This window comes from Acomys russatus, chromosome 22, assembly GCF_903995435.1.
Source record: "Acomys russatus chromosome 22, mAcoRus1.1, whole genome shotgun sequence".
NCBI classification, from domain to species: Eukaryota; Metazoa; Chordata; class Mammalia; order Rodentia; family Muridae; genus Acomys; species Acomys russatus.
In genome coordinates, this window is record NC_067158.1 from 54,587,414 (window position 1) to 54,607,711 (window position 20,298).

At 49.0% G+C, this 20,298-nt stretch overlaps 1 protein-coding gene across 11 annotated transcripts in view; it reads right to left on the reverse strand.

Moving 5' to 3' along the window:
- Nucleotides 1–2,809: 2,809 nt before the first annotated feature.
- Apbb2 (amyloid beta precursor protein binding family B member 2) overlaps nucleotides 2,810–20,298 on the reverse strand; it is a 315,732-nt gene continuing 298,243 nt past the window's right edge. For 8 of the 11 annotated variants that reach the window (XM_051165207.1, XM_051165208.1, XM_051165210.1 and 5 more), the window contains 6 exons: nucleotides 13,050–13,164; nucleotides 12,067–12,154; nucleotides 10,440–10,523; nucleotides 8,422–8,537; nucleotides 6,784–6,963; nucleotides 2,810–3,161 (listed from right to left, as the gene is read on the reverse strand). In XM_051165207.1, coding sequence (XP_051021164.1) covers nucleotides 2,994–3,161; nucleotides 6,784–6,963; nucleotides 8,422–8,537; nucleotides 10,440–10,523; nucleotides 12,067–12,154; nucleotides 13,050–13,164 — 751 coding nt within the window. In that variant the 3' untranslated portion in view covers nucleotides 2,810–2,993. The remainder of the gene's footprint in view (nucleotides 3,162–6,783; nucleotides 6,964–8,421; nucleotides 8,538–10,439; nucleotides 10,524–12,066; nucleotides 12,155–13,049; nucleotides 13,165–20,298) is intronic. The other 3 variants (XM_051165211.1, XM_051165212.1, XM_051165209.1) reach the window with 2 other exon arrangements.

Sequence of the window (20,298 nt, forward strand, 5' to 3'; positions counted from 1 at the left end):
CAGGTGAGGTGGGCAGAGCTCATCTAGCTAGCTGGTTTTAAAAAATAAAAAGAACTAAGTATTTTGCCTTTTCTTCTACATGTTCCAATAGAAATGTGACTACGATTCATTACAAAACCACCTTTTAGGCAATGTATAGTTCACTGAGATTACTTAGCCTGGATACATCAACATTATACCCAGCAAAGATAATACATCAACACAACAATGCAGTATATTTCAGTAAAAATAGAATAAATAAAATAAAAATATTTTAAGCTGTATTTAACAGGTTAATTAAAAAAATGATAAGACACACAAGGCATAGTGAACATGGCTGCCTGTTTACCAAACTACAGATATAAAGAATGCATAGATAACTGAAGTATCACTAAGTTTCAGGTAAAACATTGGCACCCTTTCACAGACAAATACAAACATACTTTCATACATACTTTTTGGCAGAAAGTGTCTGAACATACTGTTTAACATAATTTTACAAAATCAACCTGCATTTAGTTACATGAAGCTATTTTCAAAACAGAACGTCTGCGGTAAAAGTATTTCATATGTAAAGGCTATTGTTCATCTTACTTCATCCTAAAATTGCATATATAAATCCATTTGCTACTTAAAGCTAGCTCAATATTCTTGATCCTGAAAACAAACAAACATATGTCTTAAAAAAAAAACAAAAAACAAAAAACAAAAAACGAACAGGGTTTGGGTAGAGACTTCCTATAGAAATGCAGACTTCTTTTGAGTTTCGAAGTTGAGTGCACTAAAATATCTCACTGTGGAGCTCAAAATGAGAGACCATGATAACTGGACTCTGAGCAGCTTTTCTCTGGGCACAGTATGGTTTTCTTATTCACAAATTTCTCAGGTGGCACCGGTCACTTCAGCTAATGTGCAAGTTGGCACCACGTGTAACGCATTTTCTCGAGTAGCATTTTTTTACTGTGGCATTAAGATGCCGGCGAACAATTCCAGGGTCTCTGCACCAGAGCCACAGGCGGAGGACTTGTCACTCTGTCACCCTCTGTGGTGGCTAAGCCAGCGCCACAGAAGGGAATGTTTCTGCCACAAGTAACATCATCTCTAGAAAATCTCAGAGGAACGGGCTCTGAGGACGGACATATGTCCTCTACGTCACATCTGAGGCCCACAGTCCTGGACCGAGGAAGGACAACAGTCTTACAGTAGGATGCTACTGCGTACATCAATCGGATGCTTCCCTTAACTCCCTCGGAAATTCTGGAATCACCTGACGGGTATTTCCATGATCTGTTCCTTGTGTGGACCTAACTGTGAAGGGCCCTCCTGACTGTGTGGAGAAGGAGGCATAACGTGGTAGGGAGCTGTGGTCCCTGGTTCTGGCTCCCTGCGCTCTGGCGAGGCTCCTGGCCATGGAGCAGTCTCTCGGTGCTGTGTATTTTGGTTTCTTCAGTGAGTTTAGCGCCTTTTCTACTGTGTAAGGCTCGAATGTGATAAGATTGTGGACCCCGTTGTGACAGGCACAGAGCAGTGTAGAAACTTAAACGTTACTTTTATTACTGGATATTAGTTTTGACATTAAAAGTAAACAAGACCAGTAAGACTGCTCTCCTTTGCAACTACCTTTTAAAATAATGTCAATGAAAGTCTAAATTTGTGTGTCTTTATGGCTAGGTTTCTTAGCTACATAAAAAAGAGGCAAGGAAATGATATGTGGGGGACACTATCAAGCAACCCATTATTTCTGAGTATATTTTGCTCTGATAGGAAAAAAAAAATCTTGACGGTAAAATGGAAAAATAGAAATGTAAAAGCATATATAGTCAAGTCTTACCAAATTCCCAACATTAAACACATAAATTCGAGAAAAATACAACTTAAAATGTGTTGCCATGACAACGTATGATAGGTAAGACAGCTTTCTGGACAAAAAGCACAGAGAAAGGTTGGGGCAGTTAGGGGGCCTTAGAGTCCACTCACCTCCAGGACTGCGTGAACTAACGAGAACCACACGGCGGAGGGTCTAAAACAACAGTGTGCGGCGGAGATACAAATGACATTTCCTCCACTCTAAATTGCATATTAGCACATTACCAAACTAAGGATGGAGAATGTAGGAGCAATTTCTCTCTCAGGCGTGGGCAGGAATGGCCATCGTGTACTTCTCTAGCCAATGTACAAAGTAAGGCAGAGGATGGAGATGTGTCCCATCCCAAACGCATTATTTATTTCTTGTTTTTAAATAACCGGTCTGAAAACCATCTGAAAAGAAAGGCTAATTTTTTTTTTTTTTTGCTCGATTTTAATTCCTCAAATTTAGTTTTCTATCAATTTTAAAGTTTTCCTTTGCCCAGCATCCAAAACAGCTGGAGACATGAGCCGGTGATGTCCGCGTGCCAGAGAGCTTGCTGAGGAAACTGGCTCGCTGATGTCTGTATTGGTGCCAACAGCCAATTCTTGTCAATTGACAGATCCACTTTCATGAGAACTAAAAGCCAAATGTGGCACCCTACTTTTTTTTTAACAGCAATTTAATAGCATCTGTTACTCAGGGTCCGGATGCCTTAAAAGCTGAAAACAGGGCAAAGTGCCGAGGGACGCCGAGGTTGCTTGTGACAGATCCAGCCCAGAGGACAGTGACACTCCAGGGACGCAGCGTTGGTTCTCTAGGAAGGGTGTGGCCACATTCTCTGTGTGTGTGTGTGTGTGTGTGTGTGTGTGTGTGTGTGCGCGTGCATGTGCACGCACGAAGTCCTGTTCACAATATTTACAGTGAGGAAAAGACCTTCCACTGCTCATGATGTAATTACAGAAAGAAAAAAAACAACTCATGCTTCTTTTCATGTCACATGGGTGGTGGCAAGACGAGGTCACATGCTTGTCTAACACTGTGTGGTGAAGGGTAAGTTCTCTGGAGACGAAGCGTCAGCAGCTGCAAGGAAGGCCAGGTGTTGGCTTCTTTAGTGTAGCTACTTGGTCCTCAGGTACAAATGAAAGAATCCCTGAGCCCTGGGCCGCTAGGGCGTTTCTGTGACAGGACGTTTCTGTTTCAAAGTGTCAATGAGCGATAGGACCCCCCGTTTTACATTGGTCGTGACTCTTCTGGTCATTGAGTCCGCGGGCGGGGGTGGAGGTCGAACCTTCTGTGATGGTGGCCTGGCTACCAAGCACTTCTGATACCGCAGCTGGAACAAAACAAGCGAGCAGCGTTTTAGGTACTATTTCTTCTCGGCGACTGTGCTTGCGAGTCACTGCCAGTATGTTGACTCTCAAAAGTTAATGGCCTGACTTCTAAACATAAGTCGAGTTCACCACCGCTGCTGCCTCAGTACCACCAGCTCCACCATTACTACCCCCATTACTATTTGTGGTGGGGAAGACCAATCTGGGTCATTGTTTGTGCAAGGCGAGTGCTCTATCAGTGAGCGCATCTGAGCTGGTCGGTAAATCTCCCCAGCCTTCAGACTCCTTGACTACCAAGTGGGTGATAATTATGCGGCAAAGTCGTAGAGAGCCTAAGATAGGCCTGGCAACACTTATTTGTTCCTGTCTCTGTTTCCTATTTTAATAGAAATGTTTTACTGAGAGTTCAGTATATACTTCATGTTCAAGTATGAGCCCTACTAGGTTTAAAAAAAAAAAAGCCTCCATAAGCATCGACAACATGGGCACAGCTGTCCTTCAGAAACACAACGGCGCAGGCCTGGTGAGATGGCTCGGCAGGTAACAGTGCCTAGTCCTCAAGTCTAACACCCGGACTTCAACCCCAGGAACCCGAGGCAGGAGAGAGCAGACTCCCCAGTGTTGTCTGCTGAACCCCCACATGTGGCACCTGTGTACTGACACTCTCCTCCTCACACCGTATACATACATGCACTAATAAACACTTTAAACACACTAAAATACACTACTAAATAATACGTAAAAATACACTGGGAAAAAACAGTGGCCCCTTGCTTTTGTACGAGCAGAAAGCTAAGTGGTTCCTCACAGTGTGACGAAAAGGGCGAGGCTTATCATTTATTTCTGACCTAAAACTCAACAACTGTAGCTGACTTCCAAAAGTCAAGTCAAACGTTAACAGGCTCCCGGCATAGCTATAGCTGCTTTCCCCTCAAAACTCATGAAATACCCTAAAAAAAAAAAAAAAAAAAAAAAAAAAAGGTGGCAGGACGGTTAGTATGTCCTCTCATGTCCCGCAGACCAGAAAACCGGTTTCCCACATGTTGGCTCCGTGGAAGGCATCTTGCTAAGTCTGTGTCACCAGTCACACACATCTATAGCATGTAGTTATCTGCAGGCAAGCGTGACAACATCGAGCCCTGGACTTGAAATTTCCTTTTTTTTATGTATAAGCATGAATCAGAATTATACATAACTGATGAAATTCATGAGTAGAGAATCCCCCCTCTGATATATTATAAATTCCATTTAAAGTGTCTTTACTTAGGCCTATAACAACACAGCTATGAAATATTTCTTAAAGCAAATTCAAAAGAATATGCCACTCTCTGTATTTCGGATAGTACAAATCCGTGTATTAAGTATTCCAGATGGAGAAAGACATGGATTTGAATGAAGAAGGGCACCGCTGCACTGGAGAGCTGGGCTCAGAGTACAAGGGGTGGGGGGCCGCTTGGGTTGTACCCACGTGCCTTCTACCGCACTGCCTGAGCTACTCCAGCTGGGCGCATTAGTAATTTTTTTTTTTTTTTTTTTTAATTTGAAAAAGTGTTTCCAAGCAGAAAAATGAGTCCGGGAATTTGGGAGAAAAACAAAACTGTAGCCACTGATAAAACTAATTAGCTAACTGTCATTAGCATTTAAAATGTGTAATTAAGAGTGAAAGCCATTCATTTTAGACCCAAACCATCTGTTACGCTCCATTTCAACTCCATAACATAGCTAGTTTTCTTGCTCCCTCGAATCAGCACTTGTTTACTTCCTATAAGCCTCTGCCTCCCCTGTGGATGCTCTACACCTGGCCCCAGGGTCACACCAATCCTGCTCCTCTCCCCTCGGTCCTGCTCCTCGACACCAAGGCTTTCGTGAGAAAGCATCAGAATTCTGGACCCACAGAACTTAGAGAAAATAGCCCCATAACTGAGGACTAGTGAGTTAGAACCAGATGGAGTGTGAATTCCAGGTCTCTCTTCTTTTCTTCTCCTCCCCCTCAGGCTAATAGTGTCTTAGAGATTTAAAAAAAAAAAAGTGTGTGTGTGTGTGTGTGTGTGTGTGTGTGTGTGTGTGTGTGTGTGTGTGTGTGTAACCTGGGCCACAGAACACAGATGGAAGTCAGAGGACAACTTGTGGGAGAAGGGTCTTTGGCAGCGGGCATCTAGAGTACAGCTAATGAGGCAGTGAGCCAATGAAGCACGTCCTGACGTGAGGGGTGGCGGGGGTCCCCTCTGCTGTGCTCATAGGCTGCACAGATGCTAGGGAGCCCAAGTGTGACTCCTCAGTCAGGGATCTCAGATACAGTGGGAGAGACATGAAGACGGGGATGGAAGAAGGAGGCTGCGCTGTGTTGAGAAAGAATTGGGCAAAGAGAGAAGCCTGTCACGGGGTTGTCTAAGGGACAGCACTGGCTGGTTACTTAGGATGGGGGCAAGCTATGTGCTTTCTTGTCCTAAGGGAGCCACGTACATCATGTGCCTCATACGACGAGCCCTTGGGTTGATCACTGTACCCCCCACTAGGAAAGATCACCAGAAGGATGGATGCTCGCTCACAGTCCCATTGCTTGGAAGGCTGAGGCATCACAATGCTGAGTTTGAAGCCAGTCTAGGCTGCACAGTGAGTTCCAGACCAGCCTGGGGTACCATGAGGTCTTATCTCAAACCACTGAACCCAGGGCTGGAAAGATGGCTCAGAGGTTAAGAGCACTGACTGCTCTTCCAGAGGTCCTGAGTTCAATTCCCAGCACCCACATGGTGGCTCACAACCATCTATAATGAGATGTGGTGCCCTCTTCTGGCCATAGGTATATATGAAGGCAGAACACTGTATACATAATAAATAAATACATCTTAAACAAACAAACACCCCACTGAACCCAAACCCAAAAAGCTCAAAAGCTAGACATTACCCATTCCCACTTAACCATCTTTGCCGGAGGAGTTGAACTTCACTGTCTTTCATCACAGGGGTCCTATTTCTGCCACCAGTTCCTCTGACCCAAGCCACTATCACTGGACTGTGCCCGGACCTCAGGCTCTCTGGTGGCCAGACCTCAGGCTCTGGTGCTCTGAGCACGCCTGCCCAATGAGGAGATGCTTTTGTCTTGTATTAGATTTGCTGTGAAGTGCCCTGGCTCTGTGACCCAGCAGCATGCAGCTGACCCTAGTTGTCACTTATGGATTCTACGTCTGGTCTCTCATCTAATAATAAAATAAAACCAACTACTAGATGGGCTGCCATAAAGATTAAGAGATAAATAATAAGACAGCTAGTATAGCAATGCACTGAAAGCAGCCTGAGATATAAAAACTGCTTGTTAATTATTATTTTTTAAAAATACCGAGTTGAGTAACTCACACAGCTTTTGCACAGTTCCTTAGTCACATACTAAACCTAGTTTGGGATCCAGAACATGTGACCTGTAAACCTTACTGATTCTTTATAGAACTCTGACTCCTGAGATGTACTCTGCAGGTCATAATGGACTCTGCCCACAAAAATGACAGCGCTGTAAAGTTCAGGGCTTTCGGAGGTGTACTTTAGCCTTCTAAATAAGGATCTCTGTTCTAATTTATAGCATGGAGAATGGGTGGAGCAGGAGGGCTGGGCACAGGTGGGCTCACTCACCATGCAGGCAGCCTGGACGGCCTCCGACACGTTGGCGGCATTAGGCTCACACCAGAACACGTGGCACTCAAAGCGCTGGTTCCCGGTGTCCATGATGAAGGCAAACGTATGGACATCCTTCCCGACGCCCATGAAAGACAGAAACCGCACTCGGCACTCCACCAGGACTTCCTCTTCCTTCTGTAAAGAGACGCCACTCAGCACCAGTGCTCTCTGGGAAGCCAGACAGCTGTCAGCAAAAACTCCTTAAATACCTCATAGAACCCAGCCCTGTATGACTCACATCTTATTAGAAAGTCCAGACGTGGCTCAAGTGGCTGGAGAGGCCACCGCTGTCATGGGTGCTTCCTGCTGTCTGATCTCACTGTGACTGACACTGCTGTTGTGGAATGGGATGTGAGTCCCATTCTCTATTCACCGTACCCCACATCCGCTCCTCACTATGGGAGGAACAGCATCACCTGCACTTCTACATTCCGCCCAATGCAGAACAGCCGGTGCCTCAAGACCTCTTTGTCTAGGTGAGTCTCGAGGGCCCAGGAGAAAAAGATTCACAAGTCTGTCTCCATCAGTGTTCACACAAACAAAATAGTGCCCCAGATCATGTCTCACACCATGGAAGACACATGCTGCCTAATCAACACATTTGCCAAATCACCCTCCTCCCGCTCCTCCACACCCCAAGGCTGTGTAAAGATGTGTGTGGAATTCATTGCATGGCTGACACCCAGGGTAACAACCACAGGCGGTTTGTGGGTTTACGTGAGCACAGCTGGAATACCACTGGCTTTCAAGTGGTAACATCCTGACTTGTTAAATATTCGTTTGGCAATGAGACACGCTTCCCAGGCCCTGGTCGGGGAGGTCAGGGGGTAAGGGAAGCAAATGCTGGAGCTAGGATTCAGGAGAGAGGATGAGGACAGAGGGGTGGTGGATGGAGGGAGCAGTACCAGCTGGGGTACGGCAACATGGAGTAAGGGTGGCACGGAGCCTGGCACTAGCGAGCAGGGAGGCAGGCAGGCTGGGGAGGATCCTGCCTTCCGCTACGGGCGAAGTGGTTCTGATGGTGACCTGTTGGTGGCAGAAGCTGGAACATGCTTATGACCCAAGGTCTTCGCAGAACACGTGCTTCCCAGAGACTACCTGGCTTTGAAGCTTGGTCCTGTGTCTCCAACTTGATCTTAGCCAAGTAAACTTGTTTAATCCCCACAACTGGATAACCTGGGCTGAAGCTAACGCTGCTGGTTAGGGTGACCAATGGCCAAGCTTTAACATTCTTGGGCTTCCGTACACTATCCTCCCCTAACCCCGACAGCACAGCACAGTCCACCCCGGAGCCCTCATAACGAAACCAAAACCCGCAGTAAGCTACGGCGGTGCCAATGATCACCTTGGACAACTTCCACCTTACGAGCAAGTGAGGAAGGCAGAATCAGGGCACCAGGATGGAAGGTTCCAGGCCCCAAGGAAGGCATAATTACATACAGAGAGAACCCAAATCTTCTATCAACATAGGGCATTTTAATCACATGCCAGTACAAGTCCCAAGAGGTCATGCTTCCAAGGCCCATGAAAGATCATTGTATCCACAACCTCCTCGGAGCCCACACAAGTCAAGGTCTTCTCCAACCCCCTCACCTTTTCACCGATGACTGTCACAGTGGCATCCGCCACGTTCATGTCCACTGAAGGCCAATCCTCCTTGCTGGATGAGGTCATAAGACTTTCTATGGCACTGTTCAGGGTGTCCATGCCTGCAGATAGAAAGGATCATTGACAATGCACCCTCTAATAAAGGGCCGACCACTCAGTAACAGCCACACACGGGCCGACCTGGAGCCAGGCTGACTTATCTTCTCGTTTGCTCAGAAGAAAGCCAGTTTTTTCTGACGGAAAGAGAGTCTGAGCACCCCCAGGGAGCCGGTGCACATCTGTGTCTGTACAAGCGTGCATGTACGTGTGGGGGGTGGGTGGGGTGGGGTAGGGTGGGGTGGGGCATGGGTGTTGAGTGTGTGTTTCACTGGGTCCTGTCTCTGAGACTGTGATACTCCAACCTCAAACTTGCTCCAAAGATTGCCCTGCTCTAGGGTGTTGCCTTGGAGAGCCTGGGGAAGAAGAGGCAACAGGAACCAGCACCCGCCAGAGTGCTAAACCCTCCTCTAACACACTTAGTCAGGCCAAGGTTGATGGTCCCTTTATAGACACACTACGGGCTGTCCAGTGGGCTCCTTTGCTTTATAGACACACTAAGGGCTGTCCAGTGGGCTCTTTTGCTAGCTGTAAAACAAACAAGTTTAAAACAAACTAAATCTCCTCTCTCTCTCTCTCTCTCTGTGTGTGTGTGTATGTGTGTGTGTGTGTGTGTGTGTGTGTGTGTGTGTGTGTGTGTGTGTGTGTGTGTGTTAGAGGACAACTTTCAACAGTCAGTTCTCTCCTGCCACCATCTGGGGCCTGAGGATTGAACTCCTGTTGGCAGCTTGGCTGTAGGCTCCTTTACCCACTGAGCCATCTTGCCTGCCCAGAAGTAACAGTTTATTCTGTAACTCAAAGGGTATCTATCCACTCTTTCAACGCATCCCACTCGGGGGTTTCACTATATTCACAGCATAGTCACCACATCCATTTTTAGAGTGTTTTTATCACCCACAAAAGTTTTAGGGGCCCACTCTCCATGGTCCCTGTAGCCTCAAAGCAACTCCTTGCTATCTCTAGGTATGTGCCCAGTCTTAGCGTTTCATGTTAAAAGGCCCACACAGAGGACTTTTTTTTTTTAAGCGGGTGCCATTCATTTATCTCAGTGTTTTCAAGGGTCACTTGTGCTGTGGCCTGTTTCAGTACTTTTTAACCCTTTCATCCCCTTGCCAGATAAAATCCCATTATCTGCAAGTATTAGTTTGCCCATTAGCCAGGCGATGGGCATTTGGAGCATCTTAGTTTTAAACTGTCACGAACAGCAGAATGTTTCGCAGTTTGGGGAGAGGTGGTGCTTTTGCTTTTCTTGGGTAAGAACACAGGGTCAGAACTTCTGCATCAGATGACAGTCACAATCGCTCTTCTTCTTCTTCTTCATTTATGTTAGGGGTAGGGGTTTAAAGGTTACGATCTTTAACCCTTTTAGGATGCCAGAGATCCTTTCACCTCATCCCCAGCAGAGCGCAGAGCCCTGGTTTCTCATGGCGTCTCCCAGCCACGTGGATACTACAACCTCGCCATGAGCTCGGGTAAGAAGAACGTCTCAGTTCCTGCCACTGGGCTAGCACCCGAATACTGGAGACACCACTGAGTCAGAGTGTAAAGACATGGGGCTCCAACTGTTTTTCCTTCTTGTCCCCAGTGGGTAAGAACCGAGGCAGGAGCCTGTCCCATTGGGGAACAGCAGAGAGCACTCTACAGTCCTGGGCTGCTCATCTTCTGGAATGCTGGGAAAGCACGAAATCAGATCTGAACCCCAGAGTCCCTGTAGGCTGGGATCATACGTCAAGCCGGGTTAGCTTGCCCTCCACTACCCATGTGGTCAGGATGATCACGTAAGTATCCAGGATGCTGACATCACAGCGGCATGACTCAGGATAAGTTGAGGGGTGATACAGTGGCCCTCGCCCTCATGGGAGGGCAAACGGCTCTTGTATGTGGAAGCCTTGGAAAGTTTTACCTACCGACAGGTCTCTCTACAGGTAGCATGCCCAGGTACTGCACGTGGAACTTCTGTACCAGCTCCGTCTTTGGTGTTGGAAAATCTACTACAGGGAACAAAAGCAGCGTTTTTCTCAGTAGTCCCAGGAGACACTGAAAGCCAGCTATCTGCCGGGATCTGCACTCCCAGGTGGCCACCCACACCAGGATGCCTTATTCCTGGACATTCTGTAAGGACTCCAGATGCAGTGGTCTTGTCAGGCTAAACCCTATTGCTACAAACAAATAAAAACAAACAAACAAAAAACCCTAACAAAAACTAGGTATAATAAGTCTTTCATGTGCTAAGAAACAGCTTCTCTTACTCTATTTGTTAGGCGTGTCTGGTACCCAATTAAAATTTAATCATGGGGTACAATCAAAGACCAAGTACAAAGTAGAAGTAATGAAGACCCCCACCCCCAACTCATGACCTTACATATTTTCAAACCAGCGAGTCCTTACCCAGGGCTGCACATGACTTAAAAAAACAAAAGTAAAACAACAACAATCCTCTGCTGACAATAGTCTTTAATTTGTTCAACAGAAACAAACAATTGCCCTTTGTGTTCTACACTGACTGTTGCAACTCTATCCCTCAGAGGGCCTCGAGCACATGCTCAGCTTTCCCTCCACCACCCAGGCAGGTGTCACCACACAGGACCCGGGCAGGGTGTCACCACACAGGACCCGGGCAGGGTGTCACCACACAGGACCCGGGCAGGGTGTCACCACACAGGACCCGGGCAGGGTGTCACCACACAGGACCCGGGCAGGGTGTCACCACACAGGACCCGGGCAGGGTGTCATCACACAGGACCCGAACAGGTGTCATCACACAGCACCCGGGCAGGGTGTCATCACACAGCACCCGGGCAGGGTGTCATCACACGGCACCCAGGCAGGGTGTCATCACACAGCACCCGGGCAGGGTGTCATCGCACAGCACCCGGGCAGGGTGTCATCGCACGGTACCCAGGCAGGTGTCATCACACAGCAACCGGGCAGGGTCTCATCACACGGCACCCAGGCAGGGTCTCATCACGCAGCACCCAGGCAGGGTCTCATCACACGGCACCCAGGCAGGGTCTCATCACACAGCACCCAGGAAGGGTGTCATCACACGGCACCCAGGCAGGGTCTCATCACACGGCACCCAGGCAGGGTCTCATCACGCAGCACCCAGGCAGGGTCTCATCACACAGCACCCAGGCAGGGTGTCATCACACAGCACCCAGGCAGGGTCTCATCACGCGGCACCCAGGCTAGCTCACGGTTCTCCTGGTTCTACTTCTCAAATTCCAGAGACTGGATTCAATGTTGGGGACCACCCTGCTCAACTTTAAGGCGTATTTTTATTTTATGTATATGAAACATTTGCTGGCTTGTGCTTATGTGTGCCACATGCATATGGTGACTGTAGAAGCCAGAGAAGGTAACAGATGCCCTAGCAATGGAGTTACAGATGTCAGTGAGCAGCCATGTGGGTGCTGGGAATCACAGCGGTACCCCCATCTCTTTGGCCTCCGACACACCAGCGAGCCCGTGCAAACCTGCAGTCTTGCCAGGCTGGCCCAAGCCGCAGAGGAGGAGGAGCCGCTGCAGACATACCTTGCAAAGGGACATCAAGACTGACATTGGTCCTCTCCTGTAAGGAGCTGCAGGCCAGTGCTTTGGCATTCTTCCGTTCAGCCATAATCTAGACATGAAATGAAAGTGCAGCTTGGGTTCACAGTTACAGACCCCCATGTCACCAGCCAGCGTTGCCGGTGAAGTGTCAGGAGCTGATTCCACTGGGATTTAAGCTAGCGCCATCTCCTGCCTTCCTTCCCGGTCAGTCTCTGCATTATGTATTAAGTGAGAACGTCACTCCCGCCGCCCCCACTGGGGAAACGGAGTGCCTCTTCAGATGCAACACTTCTCTTAAGTGCTCAGAATTCACTTCTTCCGTCTGCTGGCTCTCACCTCTGCTGACAATAACCCAGCACATGCCTTTGGGTGACATCTGGTCCTTCTGGCCCCTGAGCTCAGGGAAGCACAGAGTGACACACTTCCCCGGTGGTGCACACCTTTAATCCCAACACTCGGGAGGCAGAGGCAGGTGGAGCCCTGTGAGTTCGAGGCCAGCCTGGTCTACAAAGTGAGTCCAGGACAGCCAGTGCTATACAGAGAAACCCTGTCTCAAAAAACAAAAAACAAAAAAGAAGCCTGGTCACCACTCACCAGCAGGCCTACAAATAACCCCCTTTCAATCACAGCCCAAAATTTTCATTGCAAGACGATAAACACCATTTCTCTAGGTGTCGGATGTAAACTAGGGGTGATCTGACCTACATGGGAGGAAATGCGTGAGTTACATGCAAACATGCCTCCCTCCATCCTGTGAGGGACTGGAGCACCCGAGGATGTGGGTGGGTAACTCTGAAGGAGCTGATATTGATGCCCTGGACTTCCGAGGACCACTGCCCATTAGTGTCAAGGCCTGAGCAGCACTCTGCCTGCGTCTTCCTGAGTTTGGTTTCACAGGCAACCTCCCCTGCCCTTCCTCTTGCCTTCATCTGCTCCGGCGGGCCCTGTGCCCCGACCCACCTTACCTTGGAACAGATTTCGTGGAGACTCGTGGCGATGGCTTTTGCTGGTGTGTCACATCGAAACACATGACATTTCAGAATCCTCGTGTCTTTGTCTCTGGCTACATAGGCAAAGTCCCTGTGCAGAGGAAATTTTACCAGGATGTCAGGACAGGGAGCCTTCCACCAGCATGCTCTCTGGTTGTGAATGTTAACTGAGCTCACAGCCAGCATGTCAGTGGTGAACTGCGAATGCAGATTAGAAACAAAACCCAACACGTCCACAGCCACGGGCAGCAGAAGCGGAGTTCAGTGGCTACTAGGGACTGGCTGCTATACAACACGAGAGTGTCTTCTAAGCCCAGGCCTTTGAGTTTCGGGGTGGGGAACTATGCAGAGGGGACACTGAACTCCATAGAAAGCGGCCGTCTGGGGCAGTTAACAAATAAGACGATGAACAGGGAGTTGGGAAGCAGGCGAATGGCAGAACGATATGATGGCAAGCAGACAGCAGACGCAAAACGATGTGTGGGTGTGCGCACAGAGGATGGGCCAGCCCCACAGCTGCCTGAGGAAGTTGACGGGCAATCAGGGGGGACACACAGATCCTGTGCACGGGAACATTACCAAAGGCACATGACATTGCTAAACAGCCGCACTCTGGCTCTTGGGGCAAGGCCTGGCCTCCTGTCTTATACATCTGCTTAGCTCGGGCCAGTGGCCTATGGATCGCTGTGTCTGTTTTACTCATGCCTGTTATGGCATTCCTTGGTTTCAAAACAAGCATGCCACACAATTAAGTTTCCTGCTGCTGTTAATAGAGACAGTGGCTCTCCAGAGAGGAAAAGGCCTCACCGAACAGTCCAGGCTGGCCTGGAACTTCAGTCTTCTTGCCTAATTTCTCAAATGCTGAGGCTGTAAATGCCACACAACAGCTGAGTTTGTTTGTTTATTTATAAAAACAAACCTCCATATTATTTTTGGTTTCAGATGTGGAGGGTGTCGGATCCTCTGGAACTAGAGTTACAGACAGTTGTGAACTGCCATGTGGGTGCTGAGAATTGAACTCAGGACCTCTGGAAGAACAGGCAGTGCCCTTAACTGCTGAGCCATCTCTCCAGCTCCTGTACAGCTTAATTTATTTTTATAAATAAATATATAGCCTTTTAAAAAAGTTGTAAAGATATATTCTATTTTTTTAATTGTATGTATTGTGAGAGTGTGTACATGAGTGTGCAGGTCCCCCCTGAAGCCAGGCGCATCAGATCTCCTTGAAGCTGGAGTTTCATCTGTTGCAGTGAGGTGCATTCTGGGAACCCGACTCAGGTCCCCTGCAAGAGCAGCATGTACTCTTAACTGCTGAGCCACCTCCCTAGCCCCTATTAGTGTGTTTTTGAGATATGGCCTCATGACATGGGCCAGGCTGGCCACAAAGGACAGCAATTCTCTTGCTTTTACCTCTCCAAGTGCCGGAATTATAAAGTGTGAGCTGCCATGCAGGTTACATTGCTTCTCTTAATATAGGGACCGGTGGCATCTTCACAGATGACCACATGAGCGCTCAGGCAGAAGTGTTGTAAGAGGGATGAAGGAAGGCTGGTGAGCTACAGGGATTGGCAAAAGAAACCTGCCTCCTTGCCTGTGTGTCTGTGGAAGCCTTGGAGTTGGTCCTAAAGGGAGGCTCCAGGCTAGGGCATCCCTGCCTGCCTACCTCACAAGCTCTGGCTGCACCTGCCCTCGGTATCTGTCCTGTCATCTCAGCTGGCACCATCCATGCTGGAATCAAATGTTCCATAGCCTGCTGGCCACAGCCCTGCACTCGATCCCAGTGTCCTGGCTTCTCTCACCATCTGGGTGTCCTCTGACTCGCTCACGCCCCTTCCAGGACTCAGCATTCTAGCAGGATCTTATCCCTGCCTTTGTTCACTGCCCCATCTCCATTGCCACGGCTGGGCTCGGCAGGGCCCCCAGGTCCCTGGTATGTACTGCCCTCATCCGTGGGCTTCCTGCACGTCCATGAAGCCCCATGAAGATGGCTTGTGCTGATTCCCAGTGCCTGGTCTGGCCTGGCCACAACAGAGCCTTCTAATGTTATGGGCTGAAGCATCAGTCTGCTCCACACGTCCTTAGTGCCTACGGGGAGTGGTGGCATTTACCCAGGGATGTGGATGGACACCATGGTGCTGGGTGGAGGGACAGGTATGGGTGAGTGGGGAGTCTCAGATTTTGGGGTGTGGGTAGACTTTGAGAGGCAAGCATATGTGGTCTTTCTCCACACTGTGTTGCCAGAGCCTGCACATCCTAGTCTCACATGGCATCAAGGCAACAGATGACCTAAAAAAAAAAAAAGCAACACCTGGCTTCCGGAGCCTGCTCAAGGGAAGCCTTGCACTTGGCTGCCACGTCCCCCAGATGGTTCACACAGTAAGGGACACACCGTCTTACAACCCTTCTCCTTCCAAGACCCAGGTCTGGCCGCCATGCGTCTGAGGCCAAATCTCTTCAGATTCCCTTGGGTCTTGCGTAGAACGTGTAAAAAAGTGTAAGTCTTGTTCTTGGCCTAACTCACTGACTCTGTGAAAAGGGTCTTTGCAGATGTACCAACTCAGGGAAATCCTGAAGGGAGGCAATTCCTGTCTTAGGGGCGACAGGCCAGGAGCAGGGCCGTGAGCGAGGCACACACGAAATGGCAAGCACGTGTGTTCGTCTGAGATTTCTACAAGAAACACAGCCCCATTATCTCTGGAAGACCCACTGGAGACCTCTGACCTCTAGCACTCAGAGAACGTACCTGTTGCTTGAAGCTACTTCAGCTTGTGGTAATTTGTTACAGTGGCAACAGGAAACTATACAGCTAGCTGCCCTAGGGCTTTACCCAGAGCGCAGTATGTCATTTGGAAAATATATATATATATATATATATATATATATATATATATTTTTTTTTTTTTTTTTTTTTTTGAAACAGTCAGTTCACTCCCACAGCTTTCTTCTGTGCCAGTGCCGCGATGCATCAACAATGCAAACACAGACAGACAAGGCTCCAGCCAGGAAGCCTGCTGGCAAACCTCACACACCGGTCATGAGCCACGTGAGCTGTGTCCTTATGCCTCGCCAGGGCCAGAAAGGAGAAGGCGACTCAAACGCAGCTCAGGTGATGCGAACAAAGACAAGAGGCCAGCCAGGTGCCTGGGGGGGGGGGCCCTGGACACCCCTCTGCACACAGCAGGGGCTGTGCTGGTGGGTACGGCTCTAAGAAGGCTGTCTCAGGACACTCTGGCCTCTAAAGAGGAGGTGGGGCAAGAGTGTTAGAGGGGAGGCCGCCCAAGGTGAGGCTGGGAGATGTTCCCAGGGCTGAGGGGCCTAACGGCAAGAGACTAGCTTGTCTGGGTGAAGGGAAGGCGGAAAGTGACCTTGGCTCCCTGGACCCTGACCCTGGAGAAGGGGATTTAGGATCCTTTTTAGAGAAAAAAATCCCTTATGTACTTTTCAGAAGATCACTTCTCTCTTTGGAACTTATTAAATATATATGGAAGCACACAAGAAATGAATTCCCACATCTGACTACTCAACTTCCAAAGTGGTCAAAATGGCACCAACTAGCTCGGTATAAAATTGTACTGCCCCTGCCAGTACCATGATCCTATAGGTCATTATGTTTACACCTAGGGGCTCTTTCATGTTTATTAGTCAATATCCTATATTCCAAGGAAATAAATAAATCAGGTATATGGACAGGGATACACACACACAGACATACACACACAGACAAGACAGACAGACACAGACACACAGATACACACAGACACATAGACGCACAGACACACACACACACACAGACACATAGACGCAGACACTCACACACAGACACACACACACAGATACACATACACAGACACAGATACACACACACACACAGACACACACACACACACACACACACCCCTCCATGGTCACAGGACCCCTGGAAGTTGGGCAAATGACCATTCAAGTGCTAGGCCCATGAACTCAGGAGGAGAAAATCAGGGGTTATGACCTAGCTGTTCCGCAGCAGCTTGGACACTGTGTGGCCTATGACATAGGGTATGAGTCCCCACCGCTCAGTGGTGGCTGATCTGCAGTAGGGACATTTCAAGAGCTATCCAGAGTCTATATATTAGCTTCCAGAGAGAGCAGTGTCCTAGCTCTAGAGGTGGTCTCCTCTGCTGCCCCCTGGTGGGGACACACAGCCGGGCATCTTCCAGGGACTAGTCTAACAGGTCACCAGGCCCCAGTCACATGGTTTCTGTTATCCCATAAATTCTTCTAGACATTTAACTGTCGGAGATGCTCTGCCTGACAGCAGGAACTCCTTGCTTGAGCTCACACCCTGTACATGGCTGGACCGGCGGCCATCTGTCAGAGCAGATGCAGGGCAGGCCAATGTGCCCAGAGCCCCACTCTGCTTGTTGTTCTACAGAGCAGGCTTGCAGCTGTAACCTCATGTCTCCTTTAACTCTAGCAGACGCTAGTGACAGGACTCACGTCCCACTGGCAGCTTGATTACTGAACCTGTGTGCCTACAGCTCGTTCCTTCTGTCCCTTTGCTGTTCTCGCTGGTAATTATTCCCCCAGAGGACGAGCCTCCAGTTCCGCCTGAGAGGAAAATGTCAGCACTGAGACATCTTTGACAGCCTCAAATTTCTTAATGGCAAAGTGAAGAACCAAAAATTGCTTTCATTACTTTCTGCTCCCGGCATCCTAGCCACCCCACTGGGGCTTGCTCCGTCTTTATGGGGCAAACGAGTAAACAATTCTTTATTCAAATGGCTTCTATTAAAAACAGCCTCTTGGCTTATGCTTTCATTCTCTCTGGCAACTCTCAGGACATATGGAATTTACTTACACATTTTTCTCTCTCTGCCAGATGAACGGAAGGGGTCTAAAGACCTCTTGGCTGCTACACACATTAACTGTCCCTGCTATAACCATCATGATAAGTGGTGCCCAGATAGAAAATCTCATTTTCTTATGGAACCAGCTTGCTTTGTTGTTGGAAGGCTTCCAGTGACTGAATAAAAAAAAAGTGTGTGTGCGCGCGCTTGTGTGCATGTATACACACACACATATACACATACACACATACATACATATGTGCATATACATATAGCTTACTTCTAATGAGAAACTGGAATCTCTTTCCTTTTTACCTTTTGCTGGTTGGACTGGTTTTACTTTCTGGGGAGATCCAACACATGACGTTTTTGTCAGCTACACTGATGGCCCGTGTGATGGCCCATGTGTGTGATGGCCCGTGTGTGTGATGGCCCGTGTGTGTGATGGCCCGTGTGTGTGATGGCCCATGTGTGTGTGATGGCCCATGTGTGTGTGATGGCCCGTGTGTGTGATGGCCCGTGTGTGTGATGGCCCATGTGTGTGTGATGGCCCATGTGTGTGTGATGGCCCATGTGTGTGATGGCCCATGTGTGTGATGGCCCATGTGTGTGATGGCCCATGTGTGTGATGGCCCATGTGTGTGATGGCCCATGTGTGTGTGATGGCCCATGTGTGTGATGGCCCATGTGTGTGATGGCCCATGTGTGTGATGGCCCATGTGTGTGTGATGGCCCATGTGTGTGTGATGGCCCATGTGTGTGATGGCCCGTGTGTGTGTGATGGCCCAGTGCATGTGCGTGATGCCATGTTGGGATGGCCCATGTGTGTGATGGCCATGTGTGTGATGGCCTATGTGTGTGTGATGGCCCATGTGTGTGTGATGGCCCATGTGTGTGATGGCCCGTGTGTGTGATGGCCCGTGTGTGTGATGGCCCATGTGTGTGATGGCCCATGTGTGTGATGGCCCATGTGTGTGATGGCCCGTGTGTGTGATGGCCCGTGTGTGTGATGGCCCATGTGTGTGATGGCCCGTGTGTGTGATGGCCCATGTGTGTGATGGCCCATGTGTGTGATGGCCCGTGTGTGTGAGTGATGGCCCATGTGTGTGATGGCCCGTGTGTGTGAGTGATGGCCCATGTGTGTGATGGCCCGTGTGTGTGAGTGATGGCCCATGTGTGTGATGGCCCATGTGTGTGATGGCCCATGTGTGTGATGGCCCATGTGTGTGATGGCCCATGTGTGAGTGATGGCCCATGTGTGTGATGGCCCATGTGTGTGATGGCCCATGTGTGTGATGGCCCATGTGTGTGATGGCCCATGTGTGTGATGGCCCGTGTGTGTGATGGCCTATGTGTGTGATGGCCGTCTCTCTCTCCTCCTCTTTTCTATTCGACTCATTTCCCATTTCCTGCCTCCACAGATAGGTGACATCTTTTATCCAGTAATTCATCTTTTTTGGGTCAAATATATGTTTTTATGCAGAGATGTTGCGAAAGCTGACCCATGGCAGACGTTTGGTAAGTAGTAGTTGCCACTGTAAGTGAGGAGGAAGTAAAGGAAAGCCCATGTTGGGATGCAGGCTTCTTTCCATGAAGGATGCTTTACTCAATGCCTGCATCAACTGAATGACGTGAAAGCTTCCTAAGCCACGGGCAGCTACCTTTCCTCCCAGTCTGCCCTTGGGCGGAAGCTACAAGCCAGCAGAATGGACGCTGGAAGAGTGTGAGGTGAGGTCCCACACCAGAGTGAGACAGGCGCAGAGGGACTTTGGCCTCTATACTTGTAGCACCTTTGGACGAAGGCTTTCTCTCTCCCCTCCGCTTCACATATGGAGCTGAGCACAGGACTTTGGAATTTGGAAACACAGAGTGCTGACAGGGTTCCCAGGGCACACCAAAATCTGACTACCAGTAACTCCAGGACCCGAGGGAAAAACCTGCTTCCAAGACTGTCTGCTCTTAAATTTTCAGGTTATAGTTGGGGGATGGGAGAAACAGGAGAGAGGGAGAAAGGGGAGTGAGAAATGTCACTACTGCGGACGGCCAATCTAGAGCATGTGTCTGCCTGTGGGTCTTGGTTTTCTGTTTCATTTCCCACGACATCACTTGTGCCACATGTGGGTGTCAGGGTCTCATCAAGCAAACTTAACCCTCCTCTGTCTGTTCTAGGAAGATGCTAAGTGCAGAAAGGAGCAACCCAGCACCTCTCTACCTGGGGTGAGCACACAGCCACGTCCTCTACAGGTGCTTTGAGATGTGGACTGTGTACACAGCCCGCCTGAGTTCTACCGTCTGCTGTGAGCGAGGAGGCTTGAACAGAAAGGGAACAGTCTCTAGTGAGCACTCTCCTGTTAATACTGAGAACAGCTGTCACGGCTGGGCCCTAGTAAGGAGATCTG